The 24,104-nt window shown below is 37.0% G+C and overlaps 1 protein-coding gene across 3 annotated transcripts; it reads right to left on the reverse strand.

The window, feature by feature from the left end:
• Positions 1–945: 945 nt before the first annotated feature.
• LOC110681198 (endoplasmic reticulum mannosyl-oligosaccharide 1,2-alpha-mannosidase-like) lies at positions 946–23,093 on the reverse strand. Of its 3 annotated transcripts, none has more exons than XM_021856979.1 (5): positions 22,893–23,093; positions 22,301–22,781; positions 2,336–2,500; positions 1,732–2,139; positions 946–1,563 (listed from the first exon to the last, which is right to left on the reverse strand). In XM_021856979.1, the coding sequence occupies exons 2-5, from the start codon at positions 22,385–22,387 to the stop codon at positions 1,012–1,014; spliced, it is 1,212 nt and encodes a 403-aa protein (XP_021712671.1). In that variant the 5' UTR covers positions 22,388–22,781; positions 22,893–23,093; the 3' UTR covers positions 946–1,011. The 3 variants fall into 3 exon arrangements, with proteins under 3 accessions (XP_021712671.1, XP_021712669.1, XP_021712668.1); XM_021856977.1 differs by having other exon boundaries at positions 22,301–22,784; XM_021856976.1 differs by having other exon boundaries at positions 22,301–23,093.
• Between the last annotated feature and the right edge of the window lie 1,011 nt (positions 23,094–24,104).

Below are 24,104 nucleotides of genomic sequence, written 5' to 3' on the forward strand. Positions count from 1 at the left end.
GTGATACGATGATCAATTTCACCCTTCTGATCAATTACACCCGATTTTACGGTAGTTTGTTGCTTATACCTACAAATTTCTATCCTTGTAATGAACCACACTCAAGTTACGTAAATGAGCATACACTGATAGGCAAAATAAAGTGCCCACCTTACCAGTTTTCGAATTTCTCTCATTGATTTGGTTCAAATTAAAGTTAACACTTTTAAGTCTTTTTTGATATTTGATTTTTGATATTCTTTTAAAGTTGCACTTCCAAAATTTTGATAAAAAAAAAACAGTTTTACTCAAAGAAAAAGAAAATCAATTTGTATTGACAAAAAAGTGCCCACTTCCTTCTTTATCAAAAGATGAATTAAAGAAAAATAAGAGCAATTTAATAGTTAATGTGTCCTCCTTTGGCCTTAAGGACTCGCTGAAGGCGCTTCGGCATGCTTTTCACCAGGTTTTGTAGGTGCTGTGGATCTAGTTCTTCCCAGGCACGCTCCAAGGCTTCAAAATAATTATGTTTGTTGGTAACACTAGTTTTGTCAACCCTGGCATCGAGAATCGCCCACAAATTCTCGATGGGGTTGAGGTCAGGGTTTGGTGGAGGTCATTCCAGCAGTTTAATCCGACAAGACCGGAAGAAAGACTTGGTCTTCTTGGCAGTATGCTTCGGGTCGTTGTCCTGCTGAAATATGAATTTCTCTTCAAGGCCGAAGCGAAACCTTCAGATTTTACCGCAAGATGTTGATGTAGGAATCTGCCGTTATTACCCCATCGATTTTCATAAGGCTTCCTACTCCACCCCATGAAAAACACTCCCAGACCATCATATTTTCTCCTCCATGCTGCACCGTTCCAAATTTAGTAAGTGTAACTTTAAAAGAATATCAAAAATAAAATATCAAAAAAGATTTAAGAGTGTCAACTTTAATTTGAACCAAATCAATGAGAGAAATTCGAAAACTGGTAAAGTGGGCACTTTATTTTGCCTATCAGTGTAGGAGGTATAGGATAATGATTTTCTCAGTTATGATATTTGTAGCTTACCGTTTCAAAAGCAGGATCGTTCGTACTTCGAGATAAATCTCTGAATTCCAATTGCAACGTTGTTACTTCACTAGTGGAGCTGTCTGGAGACCATTTCGGTGGATGCGCCTTCATTGTCTCGATGTTGACATCCGAATACGGTATACCCGATGGCGAATCGAAACATGGTAATAGGCGTTGTCCCAAATCCAGCGCCTTGTCTAAGTACATTTTATCTCCACTCAGATGGTAAGTGCTCAATAACCCCCCCAGCACTCTGATGGTCACCTCGAAAAGGTTTACATCTCGATTCACATCGAATCGCAAATACTGGTCGACCCAGTTTCGAGCCTCATCGTATTCTTCTTGTAGATCCATGATGTACAATGTGTCCAAACTGTCTACGATGGTCAAACCTAGTCCGAACCAGTCGGAATAGCTCATCGAAATGGGTTTCAGATTGTCATGTCCCCAAGCAAACTCCTTGTAACCTCGCCACGAATGTAAGAATGCTTCAATCACAGCTCGCTGTCTTACATTTGTCGGTCCCTAAAAGATTTGAAACAATAACATAAGTTTGGTGAACTCGTAGATGGAGGAGAATTAGTATAATAAAACTAAACCTAATTATAAGCATTCCATGGTATGACCTTTTACAAATACACAAACAGAAGCAAAAGAGACAAATTTGGCGCTCAAATATCTCCATTTACCTACCTTGAAATCTTTGGCATTGTCACTTCGCCGGTTCTCCTCGAGCACATTCTCTTCATTATCAACGATTTCCTTAAGTTCGTTTTGAATCACTTGTAACGTGACTCCTTCGTCATTAGCCATCTCACCTCCAGCATTAATCTCCGGTTCGTCTAATTTCTGCTCCACCAAATGTTGTCGGTTATCATCATTATTCGTTCTACTGCCGCTATCCATTGCTGGAGGCTCATCGATTATATTTTTACTTTCTTCCCCACGGCTACGCATTTCGTTTTTAATATTTTGCGACCCAACCAAGCTGACTTCCTTAACCAAGCTGCCATCCGTCGAACGGAAGCTACGACCGGGAATTCCTTTATCGTGAAGTGCTGTATCAGCTGCTGCTAGATGCAATGAGCCTAGATGTTCGTGCTGCATTCAAAATAGAAAAACGGGATGTGATGGAACAGTGAAATACAGAAATAGTTGCATAGTGGAGATATTGAGGATAAGTGCTAAACGAGCTTAGACGTGTTATAGCAGAAACAAATCACAAACTTCGTTCGAAATTTTCCTTACACGCTGTGCAACCATGACCCAGAACAATAAAACACTCAGTAACACTTACCCGATCTTTGAAGGGAGCAATTTGGATATGCTCCATTTCTTCGGATATTCGGGATTCCCGACTAGCGGCATCATCGTATGGGATTAGGAAGAACACGAAAATGCAGACGGCTATCAATACGATCCAGATTAGGTTTTTTTGAAAACGTGACAACTGATTCCAATGCTAGAGAAAAAAAATACCAAAATATGTGCAAATTAGTTATAGTTTAGCGGTTTTGAGATCTACAATATCTCCTACTCATAGTCGATTGGTGAATTGTACAGGACAAAGTTGATCGACAATGAGAGGGTTTCAATAACTGTCTATGACGAACCAATGATAACTAAAACTCAAGCAATTCAAATTTCCAACTCAATGTAAAAAAATAATTCAATAGCATTAAGTCAAGTAACTTAAGATATTTTTGTGGTATTCAGTTGGAGCTGCCTGACAGCTTAACTTGTCAAGGCTGAACCCTCGGTCTGGCTTTTGCCAAGTTTCCCCTCTACCAGGACTAATACTCAGACGGACTAGGCTATGGTGCCCACATAAACTTTGTTTTTTATTAGTATTGTGACGTGATAGTTTTTGAAAAATACCCATATTCCCTTGCTTCTGAGAAAAGGAAGCATTGTGAAAATCAGCAGCTCCATCAGAATTTGTTTGAAATAGTAGTGTAGTAGTGTCATTACTAATACATTCGAATTTCGTTCGTTGCACTACGTTTAATTGCACTTCGTTTTAATCGGGCTCCCGTTAAGTGGGCTATAGCCCACCTAAAACGAAGACAAGCGTCACATTCTGACATAAACCGCAATTTGTCAATGTTGGTAGCCCTGAATTTCTATTGTAATCGGTGTTTTGACAGCTCAAATCTTAGCCCGATTAGTGAAAGTCTTTCACTAATCGGGCCACGGGTTTAGTGCAACGAACTAAAGTTGACTGTAATGTCTAGTCAAAATGGATTTGAATAATTTGTCATTTAAGTGCTATTCTGCTTACTCCTGTCTTTTACGTAAGATTAGAGGCTTAAATGTCAATTGTCGTGAAGTCTCAACAAAATTAAGCTGGTTAGTAGTAGTTCTAGTTAATTTCATTTTTTATTGTTAAAAGTATTTATTGGTCATTACGTTCATATATCCTTAAGGCTAAGTAACCCGTCATTCGTTTTGGCAACAATGATGACTTTTCAGCTTGCATTTCAAAGTGATAAAACTCAGTCTTGATAGTTTATTTTGACTTAAAAAAGTATCACAGTACGCTCTAACATGCATAAAGTATGCTCATACCTTTTCAGCTGTGTCAGTGCAAAACCAACTGATTTTCTTTGACTCGAAATCGTGAGGTGAATTAGCAACAATCATCAACGACGCATACAAATTTCAATGACGGCCTACTTCGCCTTAAAGAAAAAGTCACTTTCCTTGTCCGTTCAACAATTTTTCGAACCTAGCAAGTGAACCCTAATGATCGATCTCAGCGTCTTACTTTCCATAGTCAGGGATGAGAAAAGTACTGGAGCAAACATTTACCGCCTCTACATTTACATCTTTCTACACGACCATCAAAATCCAAAGCAAACCATGACGGTTCAAAACAAAAAATGTCACGGCTCTTCAAAAAATGTAATCTTCTTCTTCCTAACGTTTTTCAACCCCGAATGCGAAATGACTCGAGCACAGTGGTGACACGATTTTTGCGGTTTTCGGGGTTTTGCATTTTTGCTCGATAAAGGCAGTATGAAATTGAACTTGTTTATATGTATCGTAACGGAATGATTGTGGTCTTTCTGTTAGAGCTAATAGATTTCAATTAGTTGAAAACACAAGTGAAATATTAGCGATTGAATGATTTAACACTTTTTTCAATCATTCAGCTTGGAATGGCTGCCCGAAAATGGTCATAGTGGAGAGACAAAAACAGTCAAGCAGTGTGTGAACCGTTGGCAGCGCAACGCCTGATGGTATTGATGCTGCTGCTGCTTTGTGTTTTGGTGGAATGGCAGAATCGATGAACTGTGGTGAATTGTGGTCACAGTTCCCAAGACTGTCCATAGTCATTTTTGTAGTGAATATTTAAGGGTAAAGTTACCTTTGGCTTCTATAACAGTCTCCTACAAGATTCATTTTTCGGTGGCAAATGCAATGCTTCACAATGCCTATTTTCTACTTGTAAATTTTGCGATAATGAAGCTTGAATTAGATTATTTATACCGTTGTTACAAAAGAGGTATTTCTTTTTATGGCAATGTAAAAACCATATTAAAATAAGATTGTCGCCACTTATTTCTACTCAGTGAATCTACTAGTTATTTTCCTCAGAGTATTATTCCCTACGTCGTACATGATAACGATGTGTCTAGCTAGCTAATAGTAAGAGTGGCTACGGATCATTCTGGTTAGCAAAAGGCAAACTGATCGTCACCAATAGTATTAATGTCCACTTCGAATAGATTAATTATTTGAAATGGGCATCAATTCTATCAATGACGGAGAATGTCCGTTGGATCACATCCGACATATGGTTGCGTATATGCCATATGAATTATGACGCGGCTTTAAGCAAAAAATATGCCAAAATGTGATACCACCACTACAGGTTACGTTTTTGGTTTTCATCATATGGGCTAATGAATTATGCCCTCCCATCGCGGCAAGGTCGCATAACCAAGGGGAGGGCCTTTTTAATTTAAGATTTATCCCTGTAATATATTAGTTAAATGTTTCCATTTAAAAAGTTCTGCATATCCGGTCGTTTTTCTCATTCATTTGAAAATAAATTCATCGCAATAGATCTGTAGAGTTGCAATTGACATACGCTTGCCCAAATGAGTTCCCTACAGCAGTTTCACGCACTTAAGAAAAGAACCCAAGCCAGCCCAAATTGTCAACGCGCGCATATTTGCGATGTCTCTCGGCGGACATCGACCTGCCAAAAATTCTTTCAGGATACAATGAGCTTTCCCGTTCGGCCTGACACACCCCAACCAATGTTCGGAATATGAAGTGGCAAGGGTAACTTAGAAGAAGTGAACAGGTCTACTTAACCCACCGACGGTCGCCCTAGTGTACTGAGTACACGCACTTTGCGGAAAGTCGAAAAACATGTTGAAAATCCCTTCAAATCGATCCGGGTGTTGGTCCTATTCCAAAATCAACTCTTCTTCTTGCTTGTAGAGAAGAAATTTTTCGAAAAAATCAACAAAAAGTATTCGAAAACATCGTGTTTTTAAAGTAAGTTTTAACGCGTGTACTCAGTACACCAGTGCGACCGCTCGTGTAACTTTTTTTCACCGGGCCCGTCACACGAGCGGTCGCATCGTGTACTGAGTACACGCGGAGCATTTTGATTATAAATCCAAAACTATGCAAGATAGAATATTGATGTCTTCGGCAAATTTCTTGAGTCCAACGGTACAAATTGGTTAGTGGACAAATAAAACTTTGAAAATATCCTCACCTTCCAGGGGCCATCGGATTGTGCTCCGGGGGAACCGATGAAGTGGACATTTCGCAATGCAAAATCTCGAACACAAATATCTCAGGATCTATATATTTTAGCAAGATGGTGTCTTCGGCAAAGTTGTTTAGTAGGTCAAGGACTAACATGTAATAGACCGCTTGTTTCAAAATTCTGCCACCAGTTGGCGCTAGTGAGCATGTATTTTTTCAAACACAGATATCTCAGGATCCTGATTACCTAGAAAGATGCGGTCTTCGACAAAGTTGTTTGGTAGGCCATGGACTTACATATTATATGCCATCCAATTTGAAATTCTGTAACTAGATGGCACTAGTGAGTATACAATATTTCAATCACGAATATCTCAGGATCCTGATTTTTTAGAAAGATGGTGTTTTCGGCAAAGTTGTTCAGTAGTTCAAGGACTAATATGTGATGATCTATTTAATTTGGAATTCTTACACCAGATGGCACTTGTGAGCTTGACATTATTCGAACACGGATATCTCAGTATCCCGATTACCTAGAAAGTTGACGTCTTCAACAAAAGTATTGAGTCGGTGATAGGTCATGTGATAGGCCACCTAACCTGAAATTCTATTTCCAGATGGCGCTAATGAGCATGCTGTATTTTGATCGCGGCGATCTCAGGATAGCGATATTTTAGCAAGATGGTGTCTTCAGAAAAGCTGTTTGGTAGATCAAGGACTAAACATGTGATGTGCCGTTTGATTCGGAATTCTTCCACAGCACGGTGCTAGTGACTATGCATTTTTTTTCGAAAGCAGGTTCTTCAGGATCCTGATTGGGAAAATAAAATTAGATTAAAAATATGGTGTCTTGGATGAAGTAGTTCTGTATATCATGGGCCAACGTGTGAGGGGTAAAGTACTCAAAATTCTTCAACATTCAATTTAAAATGCTGTGGGCTGCTAGATTTCAAATACTTCCATCAGGCTATGCTAAAGGTCCAGATTCTAATTGTTCTAATAAAGAATCTCGAGTTCCAGATTATTTTAAAACTTGACGACTTCGTCAAAGTTATTTAGTAAGCAAAGTGCTGACATGTTATTGGCAATTATATTTGGAATTATGTAACTCGGCGCCAGTGAGAATTTTATTTTCTGAACATCCTTTGATCATTTGGGATATCAAAACACGTTTTGTCAAATGTTAAAATATTTCGCTGTGAATGCATAGGCAAGCACACCATAAAATTAGAGATATAAGGCAGCATCCATTAATTACGTAATGCCAAAATTAAAAATTTTTGACCCCCTCCCCCCTGCTTAACGCTTTTTGTATGAAAAATTTCAAATTTTTGTAAAAGCCGTAACGCCTGAGCCTACTCTCCCTCCTTCTAGAGCGATACGTAATTTGTGGATGCCGCCTAAGGTTAATTCTAGAATTTGAACTAGATTCAAATTGACCAATCTTATTTTTATATCTAGCCTATTAAACGAACTTCTGATGAATACGGTCAGTAGTGTTGGATCCGTTGAATCTGTTGCATGCTCCTTGTGGGCGAGCGACGGATTCCGGATCAATTGTGTCCGGTTCGCGTTACGCGGAAGAAAAAACTAAATGCGCCGGTGAAAAACGAAAAAAAAACCGGTCAATAGTGTTTGATACGTTAAACCTGTTGTAAGCTCCTCTCTAGCGAGCAACGAAATCAATATCGTTTCCGGTTTGCGTAGTAACCGCACTATCAGTGTCGGTCATCCGTGTATATGCTCACGTATTCGTTTCGAATAATATATTTATCATTTACCAAAACGAATCGTTTCCCATATCCAAACTCCCAGTGTTTTCTTGTGGAAGTGAAGAGGACTCCTCGGCTTCTGTAAAGCAAGTAACACGTCAACATTTCCCTCCCATTCCCAAATTGACCTGCATTCGGACGCAGCCGGCGCCGGTATTGTTTATTATAATAATGAGAGCACCAGTACTTACACATTGAGGATGCTACTGCTCCCGAGTAGTGTCTGTTGATTCTCTGTGTAAGTACAGCTGTTCTTGCAATAACGGAGTTGCAACTGCGGGCGGTCAATCATGCTCATGCTCATGCTAGCCTATTAAACGAACTTCTGATGAATACATTGATTATGTTTGCCTGAAAAGACTTCGTAAAACGCACAGAAGTTCTCCTCACATAAGACACGCTATAACTACGCGGTATACAGGTGAATGATATCGGAAATTCTCATGATACGGTGAACCGGGTAAATGAAGATCCGTACACACTTACACAATGTCTCCGACCTCAGCGAAACATTTCGCCAAGAACCCAATAGCTAAGGATTCGGTAATTTTCAAAATCGAATTTCGGAACATATTCTACCGAGATATCGGCAAACCTAATTTTTCACAACATAAGTACTGTTTGATTTAGGTAACATTCGTTTTCGACCCCAATGCAAAGGGTTTCCTAAATATGTTATAATCTAGCATTAATAATGAACAATGTATATAACAAAATCAATGTTGTAGGATGATTTTATATTTCAATATCTAAATAATTTGACTACAAAACTGAGTCATTAAAAGATCGTTTAATTTTGACTTACTTCATTTATAGCAACACAAAAAATATTGTATTTTCGCTGCACTGGTATATTGTGAAACCACCATGAGTCAATTTTTCGCTACTCGATATCGACTTATGGAACCATACTAAAATTCAAATTTCATGTTTACTGTAATTACCCCAACAACAGCTTTCCAAGGTATTACTGTACATAATCCGATATTACCATGAGTCGAAGGTCCCTTCGAGGTTCTGCATTTTTGTATCCATGATGTGAAATCTATAATTTTTCGCACGTTATAAGAATGCTTTTCCGCTTCCTCACGTGAGCATCTTTTTTCGCTCACACTTATTTTCCCTAGAGTTACAATGTAGGATAACCGAAAATCATTCCACTCTGGGGATAATTTCTTTATCACTCCATCATATTTTCGCTCACCCACTGCTCCCGAGAATTATCACTATATGGATAAACAAAAACTTGTGCCGGCGACGGGATTCGAACCTAGAACATTGCTAAAAACAACCGCGATGCGTGCACGCTGTCCATAATACCATATATACTTAATGAAAGTGATGGTACATTAAAGTAACTGCTGCTTGTGGTGATGGGTACAGGAAAAGTTCTCCATGGATAGGAGAGAGAAAAAACCAAAATTCTCACAGCTGTGGAAATATTCAATTATCTATTTTCGCTTTGTTTGTTGACGGATAAAATCGTAAGCCAGCTTATCGCTGAAAATTTCTGTGAGGGATAAATCCATTATCGTGAGAGTGAGTGAGAATTCGGAACCTTGATCCCTTCAATTATCAGAGTAACCATGGATCGTTAACTTTATGATTATACTAGAGAAGCACTGAGAGCATTTTGAATTTATTTATAAACAACACTGGCAATGACTATAGATCGTTGCACGCCTGACATAACCTCGAAACTCCATATAAAAAAATGTCAACTATTCCAGCAGTGGATGTCATCTACATATAAAAAAAATCGAAACAATTCCAGCAGTGAATGTCAAAAAGCAGGACAGTTAATTAAGCCTAATGCACTCTTTTAACAAATTCGAGGCGATTGAAACAATATTGTAGTGTGTGTGTCAACCCGTGAGTCGCCATAATAGACCGAGCTAACCGGTGACGTCACTTTCATATCGCTTCACACTAACACACACCCAACTTCGTTTTTGTGTAACAGCTTTTTGACGCCCATTAGGGTAAACAGGTATAATACACCCCCCACCCTGTGGGCCCAAACGCAATGATAGCGGAACGGCAACAGAATGCGGAACCGGTTCGCCAGCATGAATCACACCATCTCGACTGAGCTGTCAACGAATGAAAGTGAACCAACACTGAGTCGACTAGCATGTTATAGTCCATCCTGATGGACCGGTTCCGCTTTCCTTTGCCATTCCGCTTTCATTGCGTTTGGGCCTTTAGGAAAAACTGCACTATCGTAGTAGCAAATGTATTACTTCTATAGTTGTTGGTGTCAAAGTGTTATTTACTTAGTTGGTCATGCTCTGCATACAACTTTTTCTTGTCTGGTAGGGTGCAGAGTAGCTTTGGCACTTCCATGATTCAACTGAAACTGAAACTTTGCAATAAGATACATTTCAATACACATATTGTGGCCAAATATGAGCTCTTAAGCTTAAAAAAACCCACTGCCGAAGTGAATAAAAAATGCCACGAATAGGATCCTCCTCCCTATCTTCTCAAACAAGTACAAGACGTGTTCTGTAAACAGTCCAAATATTGACGTTTCAAAACAAACCGGGCAACATGCCCCTCCCATAGAAAAAGTTCTGCAGCATTGTTGAAATGCCTCCAAGGAGAATTCCACCACTTGCTAATCTTAAAATGGTTCATTGGCAGTCGTCTTCCGGTAAGGGGTCGTCCATAAATGACGTAGCTTTTTAGGGGGGAGGGGGGTCTCCACGAATTTGTGACGATGTGTGACGAGGGGGAGGGAGGGGTCCTAGCTAGTGGACGTAGCATTTTGAATCACGTCGGTAAAATGAGCGGCGCTGAAAAAAAATGACACGTAATTATTTTTTTATCAAACTTCTTTTTTCTTTGTTTTCTTTGGGTTCTAAAATGATGATTCAGCTTCAACACATTCCTATGACAAGATTGAAAAAAATCAAAGATATTTTGATTTTAAATAATTATGTGAACATTATATTCATGTATTAATCAAATAATTTATAAAAATATAAATTGAAAGATAAATAAATTAATTAAAAATCAAGGCTTTAAAGACTTGGAAAACATTGTTTTAGTTCTATTCATATTTTCTGTAAAAGCTTATTTCTTTAAAAAACATATGATCGCTCTGGCAAATATTACATTACATTAAAACAAGATATTAATTCCGTGTATTATGCTCTCAATGTTGCAGAAGATCTCCACCCAATCAACTCATCGATTTGTTTTGATATATCAATGCTCTTGATGGAATAGCCTGAACTAAACTTGATGGAAAAACCTGGACAACAGATTCCAGTGTTATCGAAATTGTTCTATCATTCAATTTTCATAATAACTCGGTAATTTGAAGAAAGATTATTTTTAGTATATAATTGTTGCGTTATAGGTTGTGTAAGATTATTTCAGTATGGGGATCGATAGTGAAGTTAAGCTGAAAAATTAATAAAGTTGAATAACTTGTATAATAATCGCTAAGATTTTCTGAACATTCCAAATATTACAAGTGTAATCTTTTCTACATCTGGCACCTGATTGCTAAATGGATTTGATTTTGGATAATAATGACGAATACATTTTCACTGAAATCCGTTTCCTAACAACGAATAATTAAAAACCAATCCTCTACTATAATTAAATGTCTTTTCAACATATTATGAAATCTATTGTACCCTAACTCGTTACTGAACCTATCAATCCAATCAAAGATTTTTTCTTTTTTTATATCTTCAGCTGTAAACTAATTTTTCATGGTAACAACAGCAAAAGTAATACAATTTAGCAAACAACTTAAACAGGAAAAAGTTCATTTAAAACTGTTTTACAAATTACTTTTTTATTAATTATAATTGAATTTAAAATTAATCAATTAATAATTTTATTAAAAATAAATTACTTTTGAGCGCTACTGCAAATCAAACATTTATTCGTTTGATTATCCTTACGGTTCAGTCAGTAATTAATATCAAAACATGTATTGAACTTCTGAATTCCATTACATATTTTGTTTTAAACCTAAGGAAAACAAATAAAATAATTGTAGGGAGGGGGAGGGGGGTTTGCTTGATATGCTACGTATTTTCCAAGGGGGGGTATCAGCATTTGTGACGAAATGCTACGAGGGGGGAGGGGGGGTGTAAAAAAATCAGTGAAAAAATGCTACGTCATTTATGGACGGTCCCTAAAAGTTTTTATAATACGTAAAATAGTAAAGGTTAGGCTTCATTTACAACGGGGCTTGCTAATCAAACGGCACATCTTATGTTTAGTCCTTGATCTACTAAACAACTTTGCCGAAGACACCCATCTTGCTATAATATCGCTATCCTAAGATAGCTGCGATCAACATACAGCATGCTCACTAGCGCCTAGGTGGTAGAATTTCTAGTTAAGTGCCCGATCACACGCTAAGCCTTAACCTGTAATCAATACATATTAGTCCATGAACTACTGAACAACTTTGCCGAAAACACCATCTTTCTAAAAAATCGGGATCCTGAGATATTCATGATTGAAATATTGTATACTCACTAGCGCCATCTGGTTGCATAATTTCAAGTTAGATGGCATATAATATGTTAGTCCTTGACCTACTAAACAACTTTGTCGAAGACCGCATATTTCTAGGTAATCAGGATCCTGAGATATCTGTGTTTGAAAAATTACATGCTCACTAGCGCCAACTGGTGGCAGAATTTTGAAACAAGCGGCCTATTACGTGTTAGTCCTTGACCTACTGAACGACTTTGCCGAAGACACCATCTTGCTAAAATATATAGATCCTGAGATATCTGCGTTCGAGATGTTGCATTGCGAAATGTCCACTTTATCTGTTCCCCGGGGCACAATCCGATGGCCACAAAAAGGTGAGGATGGTTCCAATATTTTATTTGTCCACTAATCAATTGGTACCGTTGGACTGAAGAAATTTGCCGAAGACATCAATATTCTATCTTGCCTAGCTTTGGATTTACAATCAAAATTGCTCCGCGTGTACTCAGTACACGATGCGACCGCTGGTGTAACTTTTTTTTGAGCGACTGACGGAAGGTTAATATATAACGCATTAATCGTGGCCATCGTGGCAATAGAAGATTGTAACGATTTTTCAAGCAAATTATTAATTATTTATTTGACATTTGTTCCAATGTTTCAACATTCCTACATAGAATACTCATTGGTACTATACCAGGGAGGAAGCTTCGGAATCATTTTCAAAATTTTATTTTGAATCCTCTGCAGAGCTTTCTTCCTGGTATTACAACAGCTAGTCCATATTGGGTACAGCATACAACATGGCTGGCCTGAAAATTAGTTGAAGATCAAAAGCTTGTTCTTAAGACAAAGTTTTGATTTTCTATTAATAAGGGGATAGAGACATTTTACATATTTGTTACTATTGGTTTGAATGCCCTCAATGTGATTTTTGAAAGTTAAATTCGTATCTAGCAAGAGCCTTAGATACTTAGCTTCATCTGACCAATTTATAGGAACCCCTCTCATCGTGACAACATGTCTACTTGAAGGTTTCAAATAAAGAGCTTTTGGTTTATGTGGGAATATCATTAGTTGAGTTTTGGAAGCATTAGGAGAAATCTTCTATTTATGCAAGTATGAAGAAAAAATATCCAAACTTTTTTGCAATCGACTTCAGATGACACGCAGGCTTCGTCCTTTGGCGGAGAGGCCTGTGTCATCCGCAAACAAAATTTTTGACATCCCTCAGGTAACTCAGGTAAGTCAGATGTGAAAATATTGTATAATATTGGTCCCAAAATGCTGCCTTGAGGAACATCAGCATAATTTACCTGATTATTAACCTGAAGTGTACGATGTGACAGATAACTTTGAATTATTCTAACAATGTAATGTTGGAAAATTAAAGTTTTTAAATTTTACGATTAAGCCTTCATGCCAAACACTGTTGAATGCTTTTTCTATGTCTAGAAAGAGCAAGACCAGTAGAACAGCTTTCAGATTTGTTGGAACGAATCAAATTTGTTACACGTAAAAGTTGATGAGCGGTCGAATGTCCATGGCGAAATCCGAATTGTTCATTGGCAAAAATTGAATTCTCGTTGATGTGGACCATCATTCTCTTCAAAATAACTTTTTCAAAAAGTTTACTGATGAAGAAAGCAAACTGATTTGACGATAGCTGGAAGCTTCTGCAGGATTTTTGTCTGGTTTTAAAATTTGTTACAACCTTAGCATTCATCCATTTGTCAGAAAAATATACCAACTGAAAACATTTCTAAATATATCAACTAAGAATGATAAGAAGCTACTTTCTGGAAGTTTCTTGATGAGGATGTAGGATGTACATGCACTATGGGCGGTTTTCCATACAGACTGACGGCCAAAAATATTTTTTTCTATCTCATGTCGTATTTATGAGTTTTATGATACAAATTCGATGTTTTATTTTCAAAAACAAGTTTTCGAGACTAACTTTTGAATAGGGCCTATAGCGAAATTTTAAACTTTGTTACTTATAATGCATATAAGCCATTTTTATGCGATTAACGTTGTGCAAACCATTATAAATATTAAAACTTACATAGAATATGATGATATGAATGATTTAGCGAAATTCAGTTATTTTCTGAATTAGTTTTTAGCTGTTTTCAATAGAAAATGGTTAAAAATATTGGAAAAATTCAAAAAGCCTTAAATTAAAAAAGTGCAAATTTGTGCAGCTAAATTCTTCACGATCCTTTAGTTTACATCCCAAAGTAACCCTTGGATCTGAATTTAAGCCTGGGACAACTTGGGACAAAAAAGTACTCGATGTGTTAACTATAAGCTTATTCGATTTTTTTAATCTCTTTATAAAAAAAAAAACATCGTAAAAGCCACTATTTTGGTGCTTTTTAATTTTTTCTTATTGTTTCTAGGAAGCTTTTTTGTAAGCTTTCAAATGGTTTAAAAACATTTTACGTAAGTATAATAGAAAAAAAGTTATATTCATTTGAGTAAACCAATAGTTTTAGTTAAAAAAACAAGTTTTTCTCCATAGGCTCAACTTTGGCACCTCATATCTGAGTGTGCAATGCAAATCATGCCTAATATTTTAGGGATTTTCTTGGCAAACATGTTTACAATGAAATGCGAACAAGAATTGAAATTTGGGGCACATCACTTTTTTGATATTGGCCACCTGATAAGCCATAGTGACATGATCAGAATCAAAAACAGCATGAGTGTTCAGTTGGCTACAAAGATGACTAGAGTCGGTTAAGACCAAATCAATCGTAGATGGATATCTAGAAGAGGAAAAACATGTAGGGATATCAGGGGTATTGAATTGAAGAATATCCCGAAGAGCATTTATGAAATAAAATTCTGCCGTTGGAATTACTTTGTGAATTATTCCATGACCCGATGTTTGGCATTAAAGTCACAATGGACAAAAAATGTTGAACTTTATTGCGAGTCAATTTTCGCAAGTCAGTTTGGAGCAAATTAAACTTGCTGTCCATAGCATTTGAAAAGGCAAATATCCAGCTATGAAAGTATATTTACCAAAGCTGGTGTTTCAACAGAAAACACCTAAAGATTTCAAAAAACTTTAGTTTCAAATGACGAAAACGGTTGATGTTTTATACGCCTATGAATGGTGATTCCCCACATGCTCCATCAAGTCGATCATCACGATAAACAAAAAAAATAGGATCTCTTTTGAGTTTGGATCCAGGATTTATATAAGTTCAGTAATAACTGCTAAATATATGTTATTAGAATTTTCGGTAGACGAAGAGGCGGAGTTGAAATTTCCTGTGGCGGCAGATTTTTTATTTTGATTTGAAACAATTAGAACGGTTACCTCGTAGTATGATAAGGGGAGGATTTTAAATTAACTCGCCACAATATCCGACAAAGGATTTTCCTAGGGTAGATCCATTCGAAATCAAAAGATTTGAACGGCTACTCGACGGAATAAATTAGTTTGGAATTAGCATGATTATAAATCTTCTTGATGGGTCTGATCAAGCGATCGATAACCTGAAAAATGAACAATTGTTCGATACTCTACCAGGGGGATTCCGGAAACGACCCGTTACCGTTACCTGTAACGGATATTGCCCGTTCATCTCCTGGCACGAGCCTCGACGACTCGCTTACGCGAAAGGCAATCCCAAAAGTTTGATTGACGAGGGCCCTTACAATTTGCGCATTTCATATTTTTTTGGTATCAGATGTCCTTAGCGTGAAAAGAACTTCCGCAAATCATGCCATTTAGCATCCATGCGGCAATGTTTTGTTCAAAGACCCCACTTTTTGGGTACCAACGGCACTGAGTGGGGTTCTGGAAATTTCGTCCAGGTTTCTGGAAATGTTCCCCATGTCACACAGACATCGAACATAAGGGCCCTATTTTATAAGTCGAGTCGACCAAAAACGACTCGACTGGAGTCACTGTCGACCAAAAATGTTGCTCGACACGGCTCTGTCACTCGAGTTTTTCGACAGCCCTCACTCTATGTGACTGGATTACTATGGCAGTCGACGGGTGACATCTGAAATATACCTGCTTACTTTGATCGACAGTGATTATAGACGAGTCAACTTAAATCTGCTCGATTTACAAAATAAACCCCTAAGTCTTGCTTTTTCTAAAGCTTTAATATTATGTAGATCTTTTTCGTTACAGTTGAACTAAATAATATTCATGAGAAAGCCCTTTCCGAAGAAATCCAGATTGGGTTATCTTTTTCATAATGATTACTTAGGGTAGGGAAATCCATGTAAATCATTTATTCAATTTTTGATCTCTTCCAGTTGACTTATAGTCACTGAGAGAACTTTCAAGACGACTTTTTAACAAATGTTCTGTTTTGTCGCCATAAGTAAAAAAGTGGTGCTTCTTTCTCTTCAAGATATTTGAGAAGAAGTTCGCCGATCTCTAAGAGTTTCCGGCAAAACGCGACAGTCTCCTTTCTTTGCAATTTGGAAGGAAACCTTGATTCCCCTAATGGAGTTCAAGATCTCCCGCCTAAATCCCAAATTCGGAACAAACTGATCACGATAGGCGACACTCTTTACTTCCTCACTTGAATCAAAACGCCTGGGCTAGAGGCCTGCTTCGATTTGATGTTCGGGAAAATGTAACTAGAGCATCGAACTGATTGCTCATTTCGATGGAATTATCAACATTATCCATTTCACCCTTGGAAGAAAGCGCGCATTCCGGAGAAACGTTCTTTCTTCCATTCTTGCCCATGATTAGTGACAGTTTCAAACCCCACTTTTTTTAGGGAAGCTGTAAATTTAGAGATTCACCCTTACTTTTGTTTGTAGTTGCAACCATGTTCAGTAAATAAACGGAAGAAGACGAGACCTCCTAAGAGATTTTTTCCCAAGACGGTGTCCAAGAACAGGGTGTCTACTCGTTTACCGAAAATGAAATTCCCTGATATTTCCAGGTTTTTCAAGGCTTTACAAAAAAAAATCAGGTTCAAGAAATACTCTAATTTATATGTCTAAGAGCCGATTTCTTCACCCCCACTTAGGTTTTAAAATCTAGTTTAATCATTTGGCTTAAACGTGGTTTGCGGCTTAAGCGAAGGTGAAGAAACGGCCTTAAAACAAACTAATGACAAATCTTAAAATGTTTTCAATTTAATAGCTATTTATACACTTCTAAAGATTATTTAAAGCATGTTGAAGCTATTCCAATATCCATATTACAATATGAGGATGCTAACAATACCCAAAGCTTATGTTTTATTCAAATGAATTGTATTTGCCAATGATGATGTTTTTTATTTCGTTTGTAAGAGCTTGTGAACTGAACGGAACTCTCAAGTACATCAGTAGGCTTCTTCTTGAAATTATTTGAGGCACAGATTATGTACCATTCATTTCCATCGGTCGTTTGGATAGCTAAGACAGCTTCATGGGCGCAAAGTAAAACTTTATTTGGATTTGTGGCAATATTTACAATAAACACTAAGTTAATCGATGTGATCATACAGTTCCGACCTGCATAAAAGCTAAATTCTTTAAAATATCTCAAATTGAATCAATCGTGTTAATGGTCTGCTACATATTTAAGTAGACATATAGGGCGAGTGTACCATTAGTGGTCGCACCTAAGGGAAAAACTGCTAAAACACCGGTGTTAAGATCATGAAATATATGATTTTAACGTATCATTCGATAGATCTCAAATCCTTCTATCATTCAAATGTATAAAAATCACGATTCATTTGAAATTTTCCTGCAAAAGCCTGCACCAATAATAGGAACACTGTTCCTTTAGTGGAGGTATATTTTAAGGATGGTTCCTTTAGTGGCGCAAACCATTGATTTCTTATGGGACCCTCCACTATGGGTACTGATGCACCACTATAGGTGCAAAGGAGCAAAAAAAAATAAGCAAAATAATTCTTTTTAATACTTTTACGGTTAAATTTCATGAATATTATTCGATTACTTGTATCATTTTCGCATCGTGTATAATACAAAAATATCACATAATCATTTATTAGCGCGAAACATGCCAAAACACACTACCTCCACTATTGGAGCTACCTCCACTAAGGGAGCGTTTGCCCTAACTGCCGTGAATCGCAAGTCAGTCCCCATTTGTAAAAAATAGGCATTAAGAAAATGGGGTGTGAAGTTTCTAAATTCGTTTCTATACGAATATTCAAAAAATACCAGAGGTTTGGAAATATGTTTGAATCTTAATGAAACTTTCACAATTTGCTTTTCACCTCGATATCTTTCTAAGAAAAATATAAAGATTTTCAACATATGGTTCATTTTTGTGTTACACAATGCGGAAATCTGTAGTGAGACTGATATGCGGCTACTTTTCATTATGGGACAATTTGACTTGGTGTTTTTCCTACTTTTTCCGAACAAATCGTATGATCTCATTAAAGCAGCTGAAAGAGCATTGGAAGATATGTTGAAAACTTAACTCAACTCCATTTGACGAAAATGCAGATGGGACTGACTTGCGATTCACGGCAGTATACCCATCTAAATTAATATAAATAATCCGTAAAATTTCTGGATCCCGATCCATTTTTTTTTTCGGATAATAAAAACACGGATTATCAAGCCCCTGGGTAATCGCGTTCGACTGTATAACATTTAACTGTGGTAACTTAAATAAATGATGACTTTTTTTCATTTCCTTCGAAAAAGTTCTAAATTAATCACGATTGTAACAAAATATTGAATTTGAAGTTATTCAAATTCCAGAACACTTTCCGAAAATCGTTTGTTCTGACATCAAATATTTTCCAAAAATATTAAAAATTGTGCATGAAAGCAATATGAATAGGAAATTTAGAAATCTCTTTCCAAAAAAAAGAGACTAAAAAGTAATCAAAACGAGACGAAACAGTAATAATAAAAAAAACGAAACCCTAACAGGAACCACGATAAAACCAGTTTAATCAGATCAGACATTTCTCAGAGATTTTTTTTTTCAAATTTCTCGTGACATTACGACGCCAAACCAACAAATCTGGTATACGCCAGTAACGTACAAACATTCTTCGATGTATTATAACGACATTACGATAGGGATTGAATTGATATCTTTATTTGAGATTTCCACTCTCCAAGAATTTCCTAAGAAATTCCTCCAAAAGTTTTGTTTTGGATGTCTCAAAATAGAACCAAGTTTTTTTTTTCAAAAATATCATAAGCAATACCTCAGGGCTTCCATCAAAAATACCAATATATTATTTCAGATATTTTTCGCAAAAGCTTTTAGTCCTCTAGTATTTTATCCGGTGATACTCCAATCAGTTTTTCTTGAACATCCTCCAAGACTCCCGTTTAAAACATGTTATAATATTCAACTAGAAACTTCTCCAGATGTCGCCTAGAATTTCTCAGGATTTTCTACAAAATTGTTCATTAGATTTTTTAAGGATTTTAATTGCAAATTTCTCTGATGACACCTTTAGGAATTACTCCCGAGATTGCTCCTAAGATTTCTTCGGAAATTCCTCCATTAATTCTAAGAGATTTCTCAAAGAAGTTTTCAGGAGTTTTCTCCAAGGAAATTTGAATGAAAGTTTACAGTAAGTTGAGAAATAATTCGTGAAGTATTCCTAAAGCAAATTTTAGGGTACCTTATGTTACAGTTACTTATTTAAATTTCTATATGTCACCCTTGATGAAAAAGGATTTTCAGCAAGACTCACTCTTGATAAGCTTTCCAAGATTAGAGCTAAATTATTGCTAAGATGATTGAAAAATATAAAAAAACATCTCGCAGGATATTGTGAAGGAACTGCTGGAAAAAACAGGACAATATTCCTAAAAGAATGTGTAGTGTTCCGGCAGCACTGCTCCCATGAAAGGCAGTGAACTTCGCCGGCGATTGTAGTCCGTTTGTCAATGCGACGGTGACATAGCTGATAGAGAGGGATTAGACAACGTGTTAACAAGATTGTTTGAAAGTGAATTTATAAATTCTTGGATTTCAAATGAATTGTTTAAAGCTAGATCTAAAAGTAAGTTGGGCCGAAATTTGAAGGATTGAATTATGTCTCTAATATAACATCATATGAACTAGATTTCTCTTTGCCCTAGAATATTACTAGTAGTGTGGTCCGGGTAGAACTGAAGTCATCCTGATTGATAACGTGTTCAATAACGGGTAAACTTAATCTAAATTGATTTAATCGATTGCCTAAATGTTTACTGTTGCCTTTTGCAAGATAGAACTTCTTCGAACCGTATTGTTCAGGACCAGCGTTTCGACGTAACACGTTAGGAGAAGACTATCGTAAGTGGATGTAACCTATAATTCAATAATTTGCCTAATAAACTATATAGTATAGCTTTAAGCTTCGCTGGACAAAAGCTGTAAAGGTTCTTCTGGCGTCTATAAAAATGCTGATGTGAAACCTTATTGAATATTCTATGGGGATTTTTTGAGAAATTGATTGGAAGAGGTTTGATGAACTCCAAAATTCCTTGAAACGAAACGCTGGAGATATTCTAGAAAAAATCAAAAGAAACTTAATAACGAATGAAATTCTGTGGAAAACTTTGGAAATCTCTTAGATTAAGTTCTGTAGAACTCGGTTGAAAAGTTAGTGAAAAAATATTTGGAGGAAGTCCTGGGGATAGACTTGTTCAAGTACTCCTGAGAAAATTACTAGAGGTAGTAACGTTGAAATGCTCAAGTTATTCCTGAAGCAAATTCGGGAGTAATTCCGGTAAGCATCATATGAAAATTGCTGAAAAAATAGAGAAATTTCTTGAAGTATTCCTGATAAAATCTCTGGAGCAACCACAAGGATAACTCCTGAAACTGTTCTCGAGAAATATGAGAAGAAATTTTGCATCTAAACTATCTGCAAGCAATATAAGGAAAATAAGACTTTAGAGACTATTTTGAATAAAATAGAGACTTCAGACACCTTCCATAAAAAATAAGGCTTTTCAGAGACTTGCATGAAAAACGGTATCTAAAAAGAAACCTGCTATCAGCCGCTAGATATGTTAATCCTTAACTAAATAAAATAAAGAGACATTATAAACATCAATCATGTTTTGATAAACTGATAAAATTTGATACTTGAAAGGATCCTCACTGAACAGCTCATATAGTGCTTTCGAGAGGGCGGCGCAGCCGAATTTTTTTTCGAATGAAGAGTGCTTTCTGGCAAATATTGGTAGCTTTGAGTTATGACGCAAAAATCCTTTGTTGTGAACATATTCTATCATGAATTACTACCTCAAAATAATTTCCCTGATTGTTATCGGAATTCCCTGAGAATTCCAGGTTTTTTTCCAGGTTAAATAAAATTCCCTGATAATTCCAGGTTTTCCAGGTTTTTCCAGGTAGTAGACACCCTGAAGAAGGATTACCACCGCTTGCTTTCGCTAACGGGTCCAACAAAAAATCGAAAACACTGATTCAACCAAGGATCGTAAAGGCATCAATAGTAGAAAAAACAGTATTGAAAAGTACTGTTTTAGTAGCACCGAAAAGTACCCTTTTTTATTTTAGCACTGAAAAGCACTGTTTTTGTAGCACTGAGGAGTACTGTTTTATTGCTTCAGGTAGTTTTAAAAAACTTCCTAGGGCAGATAGAATTCGTGTACGCACAGCACGAAGGTACGATGCGCAATATCAAAAGCTTTAATTTGGCGTATTTGTAGAGTATACAGGGCTCACTAAGCCCGGCTTATCATTTATTTTATAAAAAAAAATGTTTCATAGGCTGGCCACAATCGGTGTTTCTAGCCTAGAATTTTGTGTAAAAGAGTCACAGTGAACTTTCCAGATTGAGATTAACATCAGTGGCGGCAACCAGGGAGCGCAATAACTATGGATCAATAACTAGCACCAAGAGACCCAAAAAAACAAAACTACATGCGAATTGCTACTATAGTTAAGCAAATATATAACGAAATTTTCGTGTTTTTTCCAAAAATAAACTGAATGCTTTGTGGGAGAAGTTTGTCAAACATTCAAATCTAGAGGTGTTTTTGGCGGGATATCTAGATAATCTCCTGAAAGTATTCCAGAAGAAACATCTTGAGTCTTCGGAACAGCCTCATCTGAAGGTATCTTTTAGAGCCTCTAGAATTTTTCACCAGAATTCAATCCCGAGAATCCGTTTCAGAGAATTGCTTTAAAATACTGACTAAATCATTACAAAGAGATCTATCCCGAGCGTTTATCATTAGGATACAATAAAATTTTAAAGCAATATCATGAGAATCACAAAAAGGTTCAATATATTCAAATGTTTCTTTAAAAAAATTAATTTCCACCAAATACTTATACTTACCCTTCTCAGACTTTTTCTCGACCCAGTTCCACCGACAGACTCCCCAATAGGCAACAGCAGAGAGATGTGTTCCTTTCGTAAATCCATCTTTACTGGTGCTTCTTATATACGATCGTAAGAAGCTCAAAAAAGGTGCTTTCGATGGGCACCTTATTCCAAGTTCAATTATTGTTCTACGCAAATGGGATGCTTCGTATAAATATTTTATATTTCCGCACGGATGGTTGTCTTCTTCTATAGATTCATATGTACACACTTCACTTCCCTTGCTGGAGCTTTTCCATTGTATAAACCAAAAACATTTCTCACATAACGGAACACAATGCTATTTCTTGTGTCACTGCGATACCCTAAATTAGATTCTCTTCTTATTCGGGGAACTATCCCATCACACTTGAGTTAACACTTGATAATAATTGGTGTAGTAGTTCCAAACCCAGATGCCCACAATCAAAACTTTGTGATGTTCTTTTATGTACACCTGCTGAAGGAAGAAGATTTTGCACTGATTTACTTTCCGTGAGAATTTCGTTTTCAGAACGACCTTTCCGACGTAGGCAAAAATCTCCGCCAGGAAATCACTTCCGCTCACCACTTCATAACACCGGTAATGTTTTTCAAATGGATCACAACGACAAACTTTCTAATCAATTCTACGCGAAGAAACAATCTAGCCTCACAGAGGATGGGTTTTTCCTAAAACTTAATCCATCTTCAGCTGTGAAGAAAGCCAGAATGTCTGCTTCCTCCGTTTCTACCTTTTTTCGCTTATGTTTTATGTTGATGACTGTTTGGCAACGTTTACTGTCAAAGTTCGGGTTCAAGAGCATCGTCGTCATCAGGGTGGTCATTCGAATTCAATTTGTAAATTTATTTGAAATATTTCGTTACATCAAAATCTCGCATAACTTCTGATCTCGCCCTAAAAGCCATTGGTAACCATGTGTGTAGCTCGTTGTTTCTGAGCATTTGAATGGATTTTCATGTTATTTAACAACGCTATGGGAAAGAAAGGATCATTATCTACCTACCCGTGATGTTGGTTTGGATGCTTATTCTCTCATTTGCTCAGAAACAACGAGCTACACACGTGGCTACCAATGGCTTCTAGGGCGTTATCTCAGAGTATCCGAGAAATATACGATACCGGGTACCCCCGTTGGTTTGACCACATTTAATCTGAACACTGATGGAACGTTGTGGAACGGAACGCAGAATCAAAACAAAACAGTGAAAGAGGTAACCAGAAACACGTTTCTAGGGTGACTAGATGTTCAAATTAAAAATGAACCCCGATGGTTTGCATCTGAGAGAGACTCGCGAAGACGAAAAATATCAACGTCATATGCAGCCAATATTCCCCTCTCACGAAACGTCAAATGCAGCCCACCGTTTTTATGGCTGAAAAAGTGAAAAGTATTGTGTTCAAAGTAAACTGTTATTAAAAACCTCAGTCGGCAGAGCAGTTTTTTCCAAAGTTGCTGATAAATCTAAGCAGAAGATTAATTATTTCTAATGTCTGCTACGTTTGCTGGCATGAAATTTCACTCAAACGGCTATTTATGATTCGATGTGATGCAAACTCAATCATTTTTTGCTGAGAGGTTCATGTGAGAGTTTGAACAGCATGCGCATAATTGGTATAAACACAAAGTGGAATAAGAAAAAAACTCAGCAATCACAGAAAAAGAAGACCGTCTTCGCGAGTCTCGTCTCAGGTTTGCATGAGGTACCGTTCAAATTAGCGGGGGTGCACGGTACTGAGCGAAAGCTCGTCTTGTATGAAATTGCATTTTCGGTCAAA

This window comes from Aedes aegypti, unplaced genomic scaffold (genome assembly GCF_002204515.2).
Source record: "Aedes aegypti strain LVP_AGWG unplaced genomic scaffold, AaegL5.0 Primary Assembly AGWG_AaegL5_hic_scaff_565_PBJ_arrow, whole genome shotgun sequence".
Classification (NCBI taxonomy): domain Eukaryota; kingdom Metazoa; phylum Arthropoda; class Insecta; order Diptera; family Culicidae; genus Aedes; species Aedes aegypti.